At 28.9% G+C, this 10,747-nt stretch overlaps 1 protein-coding gene across 3 annotated transcripts; it reads right to left on the bottom strand.

Moving 5' to 3' along the window:
- Positions 1 to 1,122: 1,122 nt before the first annotated feature.
- LOC101507844 (vacuolar protein sorting-associated protein 24 homolog 1) lies at positions 1,123 to 10,480 on the bottom strand. 3 transcript variants are annotated; one of them, XM_004506006.4, is made up of 7 exons: positions 10,264 to 10,480; positions 4,430 to 4,546; positions 4,251 to 4,327; positions 3,657 to 3,759; positions 1,957 to 2,078; positions 1,493 to 1,687; positions 1,123 to 1,402 (listed from the first exon to the last, which is right to left on the bottom strand). In XM_004506006.4, the coding sequence occupies exons 2-7, from the start codon at positions 4,539 to 4,541 to the stop codon at positions 1,322 to 1,324; spliced, it is 690 nt and encodes a 229-aa protein (XP_004506063.1). In that variant the 5' UTR covers positions 4,542 to 4,546; positions 10,264 to 10,480; the 3' UTR covers positions 1,123 to 1,321. The 3 variants fall into 3 exon arrangements, with proteins under 3 accessions (XP_004506063.1, XP_073226229.1, XP_004506062.1); XM_073370128.1 differs by having other exon boundaries at positions 4,430 to 4,606; positions 10,264 to 10,473; XM_004506005.4 differs by lacking the exon at positions 10,264 to 10,480 and having other exon boundaries at positions 4,430 to 4,796.
- Between the last annotated feature and the right edge of the window lie 267 nt (positions 10,481 to 10,747).

The raw sequence follows: 10,747 nt of genomic DNA, 5'->3' as shown, positions 1-10,747 counted from the left end.
TAATGTGTAAAATTTAATAAAATACATTATGGAATTCTAACTTCCAATAATATATTTAAGACAAATAAGCAAACACAAGAGGATCATATCTTACAATGTTATAAATTGTATTCCAAACTGTCACTGGTAAATCATCACTAGATTGATGTGGCTCATCTCAAGTCCTTAATATTTATTTATATTTATATAAAAAATTTATTTTATATTTTGTTGCATTGGTTAATTAATGTTCGAACGAAAATCGTGTTGAAAATTTGATACTTAGATGTAATATTTTTATAATTCATCTATATTTCCTTGAGTAAGATATAAATTTAAGTTTCAAAATAAAAAATTAAATATCTCAAATAGCGTTTTTCTTCTTGAAAAATAAAGATACTAAACATAGATCGATTTGGATTTTATTACACTTTGTATATAAAAATAATTTTTTCATATTCATGCATTATTTAATTTATTTTGACCTTTTCAAAAAAAAATTTTAAAATCTGCCGCTAGCAACAGAATTGCAGCTACAATATAAAAATTACAAAAAAAATTACTGTAACATTAAAAAGGATTGCAGCGTAATTGTAATTACAGCTGCAATTATGATCTTAATTATATTGTTATTTTCTGCAGCATATTCAGCAACTAATAACTGCAGCATATTCAGCAACTAAATGCTTGGCCTTTTCAACCGCATAATGAAAAAACTCAATCATCTGTAATTATTTAAATATGAAGAAAAAAGGGAGATAAAAAATAAAGGTACCTAAATGCCCCATTTTTTGCTTTCTTCAATCGGTCGAACTTGTACCAATTTGCAGCTAATATAAGTTGGCAACAGGAGTTGATTTGGTGACACATCCAAATTACTGTGTATCATTGCTTTACTGGTTTCTGCTTTTGGTATAGAATATGGTATGGTTGCTAATTTCACTTAACTAATTTTCTTAATATTAGTAAATTTGGTAAATTTGAATTACATTTTACATGAATTCTAAAACTAATTTCACTTAACTAATTTTCTTAATATCAGTAAAAGTAATTTTTTTGTTTATAATAATCACTTATATGTGAGTTGTTATCTCTACCACAGATCCTCAACCATGGATGAAGTTAGTATTGTGCTTAATCTAATAAACTTAAAAATATATAGCTTGATATTCCAAGAATCTCGTGTAATTTACATATGAACTATGTTGCCATTGGTAATATTAGTCATCTTTTCCAATACAAATATGACAAATGGGATACAAAGATGTCAACATCTCTAAACTCTTATATCATCAGGGTACAATGTAGAGGCTGCATTGTAAGACTAGAAAGTATAAACTTTTTATGACCTAACTTTAGCAAGTCTTGCCCTTATTTCTTCCATTTCCTCCTCATCATCAACGCCCTCGGCTATAGCCTCTTCCTACAAACAATAATGCATTCCATAATTAGTGTAACTCAGAAAGACACTAAAAGAGCCATGTTTGTTACCAGGTTATTGAATCGCACATACCTCCTCTGCAGCTCTAACACTTTGAGCAGGTTGTTTCACCTTTGGTTTCTTCACAGCTTCAGGAAGTTGTGCGGCTGTCTCACCCGCTATGGCGGTTAAGACTTTATCAACTTCTTCTTCTATCTCATCCTCTATGTCCTCGGAATCTAATGCCGAGTCAACAGCATCGTTTACTATCTCTTCAATAACACCTGCCTGAAAACAGAAGACATTACCAATGACTACCATGTGATTATATTCTATAACTACGGGAAGGGGAGAAAGTAAGAGAAATCGATGTTTTCAAATTGTGGCGCTATAGCATAGCGAAATTTAAATAAATCACTATTATTTTCAATATTTAGTATAAAGTGTTGTCAACTAGCTGCACTATAGCACTGTAGTGTAGCGAAATTCGAACAAACCGCTATTTTCCACGATCAATAATTGACAATAACAGGAGAAATAGAGTATTGCAGGCATACCTTTGTCATTTCTTTGCTAAACTCTTGCATAGCCACAGCCATTTCAGGAGCCTTCATGAGGTTATTGACAAGCTTCATAACCTCAGCACTCTTCGACAGATGTCCCACAGTACGAGCAATTGCTGCAAAAGCAACCAAAAATCATGAATTTCCATTGAACATAGTTCTAAATAATAATGACAATACAAATCTGCCTTGAATATGATGACTAATTGAAAAGAATCTACAGTTAAAATGAAAAAATAATTAATCTAAATATTACACTAACTTATGAATAGAACAGGTACAGCGAGAATATTTACACATGTATGATTTGTTATGATAGAGTAATTGTATAAAGCCAAATAAAAAAACTTCAGATAAGACAGCTGAACCAAACAATGCATGACTCAAATAGTAACCCCCAACCACCCTTTCCCCTCTCTTCCTGTTTTCTCCCCAAAGTTAAACATAATCATGCACCACAAAGATATCAATTAAAATGAAGTTATGCTTGTCAAAGGTTTCGTACCAGCTAGTCGTGTTCAGTCATGCTTGTAAAATAGTCTGATATTTGTAAATATCATTCCAATGAAATTTCTTGGTTCCAAGTAAATTCTAGACTTCCTACCCGAGTTAACACTAAGGACCCGTTTGGATAAACAACAACTTAAGCGCTTATGCATTATAGCTTCCATCTAAACCAAAACAATTATGCCCGTCTACTAAATAATTCCTAGAGGTAAAGGTTCTGCTCATGTGTACTTAGAAATCAAAGTGCTGCTCAAAAAACCAAGGAACATGATGTAGAACTATTTGTGTTGGCAGTATTTAAATAATAGAGTAACTCCTAAAAATATGAAGAAAAAGTAAACATAACATAGTTCCATCTACATAGGAAAGCACTAGGGGGTGGAGAGCATTTGGAAAACTATGAAGAAGGTGAGGCATGGATTTTGAAGCAGGGGAGTGGTTGAAAGACTTCCAAAATATTGTTTGTGGGTATGTATTTTCATCACAGTTTCATTTTTACTCACAGATAAGAAACTGTGAAGGAAACTAAAAGACGCGAGATGGGGGAGATCGAGTATATGTAGGACAAATGTGTGCCTTCAAGGTTGTTGAGCATCTTAAATAATAAAAATGTTATACAAACAGGGGAAAAAGATAATCGAACACAGGTTCTGATGTTATTCTGCATTACTGATCTATAAGCTCCGTACAAACACCTTTATAAACTACTCTCTAAAGCTTATAAAAATTGGCTATAAACAGCTTATAAGCCAATATAAGCTACTATCATAAGCTCATCCAAACACTTGGATAAGCCCTTATGCTAATAGATAAGCCCATATAAGCTGTGCTTATGAGCTGATCTAAATGCCTAAATTCATCACAATAAAAAATTTAGACTTTCCCATGTATTGCATGCCATATGGACATCACAATCAACTTTTCCCCCTACTTCAAAAAACTATACATAGAATCAACAGAATGTCTCAGTTTAGCTTTTTCTCCATAACATAACATTTTATCAACATATTCAATATTGTTGACAAATTTACCAAATCAACTTAGGTAACAAGAGGGGTTAAAGAAAAATTAAATATCTTCAATTAAGCATCAACTATCATACAACTGGTATGAAGTACAAGTAACTAACTCAGACAGTTTTTGGTTAAGTGGACAAATTAAGGCAAATAAAACATAGCAAAACCTACCAACACTTTCTCCAAGATGCATTGATATTGAATTCAATTGCGCCTTATTTTCATGAAGACGGTTCACTGTTTTCCTGGATCTCACAAGTTCCGTAGCTAGTGCCTGAAAATTGAACAAATATCATAATAAAGATATTTTTTATTTATTTATTCCAAAATACCAATTTTATACTATCTAAACTTAAAATCTCAAGAAAAAAAACGTGTTGCCTAAAAGGTCATGCACTACTACAAAACCAAAAATAGCTTCACCATTGGTTTGTTGAGTACCATGAGTCCATGACCAGTCCTAACATAGTAGTAATATGTATGGCATAGTCTATAAAAACTTTAAACTACGCCATCATCCACTTCTACCTTACATTTAGCATGAAAACGATAGAATGAAACCAACACCTGTATTCAAAAGGCAAGAAACTTGATTTCTCTTACAGTAAAATATCGGATTCAAGTCTTTTATAAAAAACAATATTGCATGAAACTACCCAAAATACAATTTTTACTAGCACTAAGAAGGGTGGATCAATAGCAAAGAAACATAATCCCAGATCTCAAAATAATTATTAAAAATAAAAATAAAATAAAATAAAAAACCTTTGCAGAGCCAATGTCATTCCTCTTTGCAGCTTCTCTAATAGCTTTCTGAACATTTTTTTCTTCTCTCTGAATATCTAAATTGAACAATACAAACAAACAAAATTCAATCATAAGCACAAATACAATCAGAAAAAAAAAAAATCAATGAATTAGGGTTTTAAGAAAGAGGGAATTACCGCGAATTTGGCGTTCAATGTTTCGACACTCTTGGCGAAGCCTTCGTTGCCAATCTCTTAACAACTGTTGAGGATTTGGCTTCGGTTTCAGAATGTTCATCACCTTCTCCATTTACACTGATCCCAAACCCCAAAATTATATATACAAAAAAAAATTGGGATCGGAATGAATGAACGCTATCCAAAGAAGATCGATAGAAAGTAAATTATTTTTGGTTAAATCAATGAAGGTTAGATCCTAGTGAAGCAATATATTCGTGGAAGAATGATTATTCGATTTTGGTAGTAAAAGAAAACCCCACCCACCTTCAAGCCTTTGCCCCTTCCACGCGTTGAGTACCATCGATTTTGGTAGTAAAAGAAAACCCACCCAGATTTACTTAACATCTTATTTTTTTTTAAATAAAATTTACTTAACATCGTTATGCTAATAAATTAAAATTTCAATATTGTGGGTTTTAAATTTTTTGCGAATTTTTGGTGGTAGTTAACGTTTTAATTGTAAACTTTTAATATTTTATTTGCGTATAGATATTACTTTTAAGTTATTTTTTTATATAAATTAAAAATAAAATATTAAAATTTTATAATGGTTAAAAATATAATTAATTTTTTTTATTAAAAATAAAAATTTTACTGCACTTGTTCAGAAATCAAAAAATAAAATTTTGTATTCAAAAAAATAAAATTTAGGTTTTTAAAAGTTTAAATACACAATTTCTCATACATTTACAATGATAAATTTTTATATTTTATTAATAACAAGTACAATAAGAAGAATATTTGCTAACATTTATTTAAAATTAATTTAAAAAATAAGAGAAAATAAAAAAAGAGTATAATCTGCTGACCAAATAAAGTCATTTTCTTTTTCTCTATAAATCTATTACTATAAATAATTGCATGTTTAACAAAAAAGAGTCTCGTAATAAGTGCACAAATTCTAGACATACATTGCTAACATGGCACACTCTTATTTTGTAACTGAAATATATTTTATTAATAAAAAACCACCGTATTGTACTTTTTAAACTTTAAATGTAATCCATATTTTATTTCATATTAAAAATAGTAACAGTATATATTTTACACAACCTAAGAAAACTGGAATTTGAAAAACGAAATTAAAAATTGAAACCTAAGAAAATTAATATGGAATGAACCCAAAAAAGTTATTCTCAATATATCTCTAAATCTAATTTAAATCTAAATGAGAGTTTTCCTACAAGCAAAAATGCAAAATCTCTCCATTTTCATTTTAAAATTGTTTTCCTACATACCATCTTCAACAGTGAATTCAATATCAGTTCTTTAGATGAGGTTCACTATGTCACATCACCATAAATCAACAGTACCGTGATGACACCTTGGCACAACTCCGACGGACGAACTCATTTTCACTGTACACTAATTTATATGATAAAATAAAATAATAATACAATAAATATTTTATTACCGTTTTAATTTGTTTTAACTAATATTACTGTTTTAATTGACTACCGTTATTTTCACTCCTACACATTTAATTGACTTCCATCATTTTCGTGACTATGTATTTAAATTTAAAATAAATAATATTACTTACTAAAAAATGTATGATTTATATTAGTTTTAATTATACTAATAAATGATAGAATAAAAATTATAATATTTTAAAATTCTCTGTTTAAAGAACCCAACAAATTGAAAACCTACGTTTTTTCTTGGTTTAAATTTTGGAAGATATAAATTGTTTAGCTCAAGCTCCAATTTGCATTCGTAAATTACATAGTATTGCTATGTAGTGTTCACATCTAACATTCTGGTGAAGAGTTTTTTTTCTTCTACATTATTTGATATTTTATTATACTTTTTAAATTTTCTTATCCTTATTTGATCTGTTTTTCTATATTTGTAGCAATTTATTTATTTCTTCTTTTTTATTTATAAAATTTTGAACTCAAAAGGAACAATGAAAAACACCTAACAATCATTCTCTTTCCATCATTCTTTTTTAAATACATGTTTTTCATTCTCTTTCCATCATTCTTTTTGAAATACATGTTTTTTTTAGTTTTTTTTAGTTTCCATTGTAAAATCTTTAATAGAATTGTCAATTGTCTTTCATCTTGAATTCATGAATCATTATCATCACAGACATAATAACTTCTTTTGCTTGTTCTGGCATTAGTTCATCAAATCAATCAAAAAAATTGCAAGATTTTTTACCTTGTAACAGAAACAACATAACAAAAAAAAAAGATTGAATCTTCTTTCAATGAATTTTTATAATCTCAAAAGAATACAGCAAAAAAAAATACCTGAATTAATAGTTACCTTATAAAATCCACAATCATAAAACCCTGGATTTTCAATCGTTCAAGAAGTACACAAAGGAGATTCAAGTTCACAAAAATATTCTCTCCTTCTAATTCTCAAATGAGAATTATTGCATGTAACTAAATATGACGTGAAAACATTTTTGATGTATATCTTCAATGAATACATGAATTTTCTTGAAATTGATATTGAATTTTATGGATTTTGTTCGAAAATTTTGATAAATTTTCTTACATCAAATATCATATATGAAAGAATTTTTCCTTTATTTTGAAAGTGTTGCAACCAACTGCTCTGACTATGTTAAATTATTTTTTACTCTGAGTATAAATGGAATTTACTTTGATGTATAGAACTAGGCTTAATAATATTAAATTCAATTCAATTAGAGTAATCAATGTCTATGTCTTTCTCCCCATTTAAAAAACCAAGTGTGTATCTAATTCCAATCTTATTTTTTAAAAAAATTTAAAAATAATATAATCACATCCCATGTACAAAATTTTCAATTATTAATACTTCTATGAAAATATAATGTAGTTATATATTAATTTTAATTATTTATTTATTTATTTAATATATTTAAAATTAGATTAGGGGATGCAAATACATTTTCCAATGCCATAAAAAATACAATCACATAAAATTTATGCAATAGACTTTAAGTGTAGTTTACACATCATTAAGAAAACTGATTTTATATTATAAAAACTATTTTATTTTAATTGAAAATAAATATTTTATTTGTTAGTTTTTATTTCAACTATATATATCTCATATAGGATATGCTATAAATCATAACTGAATATCTTAAAGAGTTTATTTGATATGAACCACACATATTATAATCTTAATTTAACATGTTTAAAATTATTGAGATATTTTATGATATAACTAAATGATATACTTATGTGATTTTAAATGGTATATGTTTCAAAAAGTACGCTAGTATTGATATAAATTAAATTTATATCTATTTATCTATTAATAATGTAATAATATGTTACATTATTAAGAATACAAATAAGTAATGAAAATGTTCCAATATAAATTTAATTTTTTGGATTTTCATATCAAAAAGTTATTTATATTAATATTGAACGACAATTATAATTTTTAAAACAGCTCCTTAAAATTAAACACGTGAAAATTAGTTTATGTTTATTGATCCATGTTTCGTAATTATTTCAATTATCATTATTTTTTAAATGCTAAAATGTAATCCTTTTTAAGTTAAACTTATTATTTATTTTATTGTTGTATCATATACTACAATAGCAAAAAAATTAAAAATTATCTTAAAGAATTTAATTTATATATAATATCAATGTAAATATTTTTTATTATCAGTCAATCATAATCATTAGATTGTTAAAAAATATTAAACTATAATCATAATTAATTTTAAAGTAACAAAAATAAATTATTGTGATTTATTAATCGCGCAGTTATTTATAAATTGACAATGCACAAAAATAAAATATATCTTAAAATAGTAATCTAAGTGGCAATGCTAGCTAAATAAAATATATCTTAAAATAGTAATCTAAGTGGCAATGCTAGCTAAGAAAATAAAGGAGAATAATACACCACAAGCTTGTTGGGCAAAGAAAAGTACAAAGCATCATAAAAATAAATAACTTTAGATATGGAAGATAACATCGATAGAGAATCGGGATATACTATAAAACAAATAGAGGATCTATAAAAGTCATAGTCTGCCAAAATTTGGTTACCAAAAGTACATTGTGTTTCTTTAGGTGTAAGTAATTGAAGCATCTCATTTGTGAGCATAAAGAAGAGCGATAATATCCACCATAAGAGGAGGTTAATAAAGATGTGAAGAAAAGGTAGCATTTTTACTTACAAAATCCATGACGACTCAAGATTGGAGTGAGATTACGCCCAAACATTGAACATATCTTTTCTCACAAGGAGATTTAGATATTCTCTTTGTTGGTCATTGAAAGTCATACCACTCAAGATGTTTAGAAGTTTGGAGTCGCGTTGATCATTAGGACTCATAGGAACCAAATGTTCCAAACCACTAAGAGCATTTTCTATTCCATATCAATGTTATAGAGATCATGATGACAACCATGAGATTGAATTTGACAAGACTAAGATTCAATCAATGGTAAATGATTTTCTGACTCTGGAATTTTCAAATTCCAACATGAATTAGGAGAGTGAAAGGTGGCAGAAGCTGACTGAGTATTGCCCAAAATGTGGGGGAATTCATTCAGTTTTCAAATGCACTACTAGCACAAAATGTGGCATGGATAATGGCTTCGAAGATGGAGGCCTTAATGATGTAATGGACCATCAAACAATTAATGAGTTTGTGGGCCAAGTCTGTGAAAAAGAGGATATGGGAGGTGTATGCGATAAAGGTGTAAGTGAAAGCATGGGAGATGGATTAGTTAAATGGGCCTTGATTCAACACTATCTTTGAGCTCGTACATATTATGTCCTCAAGAAAAAGATAAAGTGGGTTGTTGTGATATAAATGTAACTAATGTTATTGACTTGATTCATGCTAAATTGGTTTTGTTAATATATTGTTTTTACTACAATCAATCCATTTGCAACAGAATGTGCATTTCTTTATCATCCACCACAAAGTTTTTTTGGTGGTTTACTAACAAATACTGATATTGAACTTTATAACACAGTTTTGGAAAAGGATGAAGGTTTGGTCAGTTGCCAAATCTCTAGGAGTTAATGTGCCTAACAACAACAAGGGTTATATTCACAGATTCGAGGAGGTTGAGGATCGCGTTTAGGATCGCGATCATGCATCCAAAGTTCATAAGAAGATTGCACATAGGTACTATCAAATACACTATCCTACACTTTAAGAGAGTATGGTTAAAGTTAAAATTGCCGCTAAAAGACATTGTGGTAGATTTGGCTTCTTTTTTTTTTTTTTGAATTGGATTGTGAATATTGTTATGTGTTTATGATACCTTTCCTGAGGTAGGACAATGCCATTTTTCTTGTACGTGGGTAAGAGTACCCATCTATGATGTATATGTACGCAGTGGCGGAGCTTGACTAAAAAGCTTGGGGTGCCGACATAAAAATGTAATAAAAAAACTCAAACAAGAATGTAACAAAACTCAAACACCTTGTAAGCAACAAAAAACTCAAATACTTTATATGGACATAAAATCAAACACTTTGTGTGCAACACAAAAACGCTAAACAAAAATCAGCATCTAATTTAAACTCTAAATCAAAATTCCAAACTCTAAATCAAAGCTCCAAACTCAACACTAACAAAATAAGCTTTAAATTTCATGCTAACTGAACAACATAAGCAAAAAAGTAGAATTCCACAAAAATATCGGGTACTGCCATATAAGTTAAATTCTTAGGATAGATAAAACTCAACAAAATGAAGAGGAGCGAAGTATCAAAACTAACTAACAGAGAGCGACGATTCAAACTAACAGAATTCCATATCAAAACTAACTAACAAAAATCAGCACTAACAAAATAGAAATTCGAACCTTTTGAACAAAGCAGCAACAGGATCTAGAGACAGATGATGTTGCGGCGAACAGAGAGCGACGAAAGGCCACAGAGGCAGTCAGGCAGATGCGGCCGCAGCCCCGCAGAGCAGAGGAGCGATCTGAATGAGGCGGCCGCGCGTGTGATTCGTGAATCTGATTCTGGAGGAGGGAGAGAGAAAGACTGAAAGAGAGAGAGAGGAAGAAAGAGAAAATTGAATTAGATTTAGGTATTCTTGTAATATTTTAATTTTAATAAGGATATTTTAGTCAATGTTTAGTTAACATTCCAATTTAATACAAGATGAATATTGTTTGGTGTATTTTTTATTTTCCAATTTTATCTTCTATAAACATTTATCTGCTCTTCTTTACCTTATGAAATAACTAACTTTTTTAGATAACCATAAACAATTTAGCATCTGTTGTTGTATTTTAGAGTTATATATTTATTAATAAAATTTTAAAATTTTGTTTTTATATG

Source organism: Cicer arietinum, chromosome 6, assembly GCF_000331145.2.
Source record: "Cicer arietinum cultivar CDC Frontier isolate Library 1 chromosome 6, Cicar.CDCFrontier_v2.0, whole genome shotgun sequence".
NCBI lineage: Eukaryota > Viridiplantae > Streptophyta > Magnoliopsida > Fabales > Fabaceae > Cicer > Cicer arietinum.
This window is presented reverse-complemented; position numbering and strand designations above follow the sequence as displayed.

Coding starts and splice junctions, on each gene's coding strand:
- LOC101507844 (XM_004506006.4), bottom strand. CDS start 4,541: ATGGAGAAGGTGATGAACATTCTGAAACCGAAGCCAAATCCTCAACAG. Junction 1,688..1,956: donor TTAGCAAAGAAATGACAAAG/GTATGCCTGCAA, acceptor TTCTGTTTTCAG/GCAGGTGTTATTGAAGAGAT. Junction 1,403..1,492: donor GTGTTAGAGCTGCAGAGGAG/GTATGTGCGATT, acceptor TATTGTTTGTAG/GAAGAGGCTATAGCCGAGGG.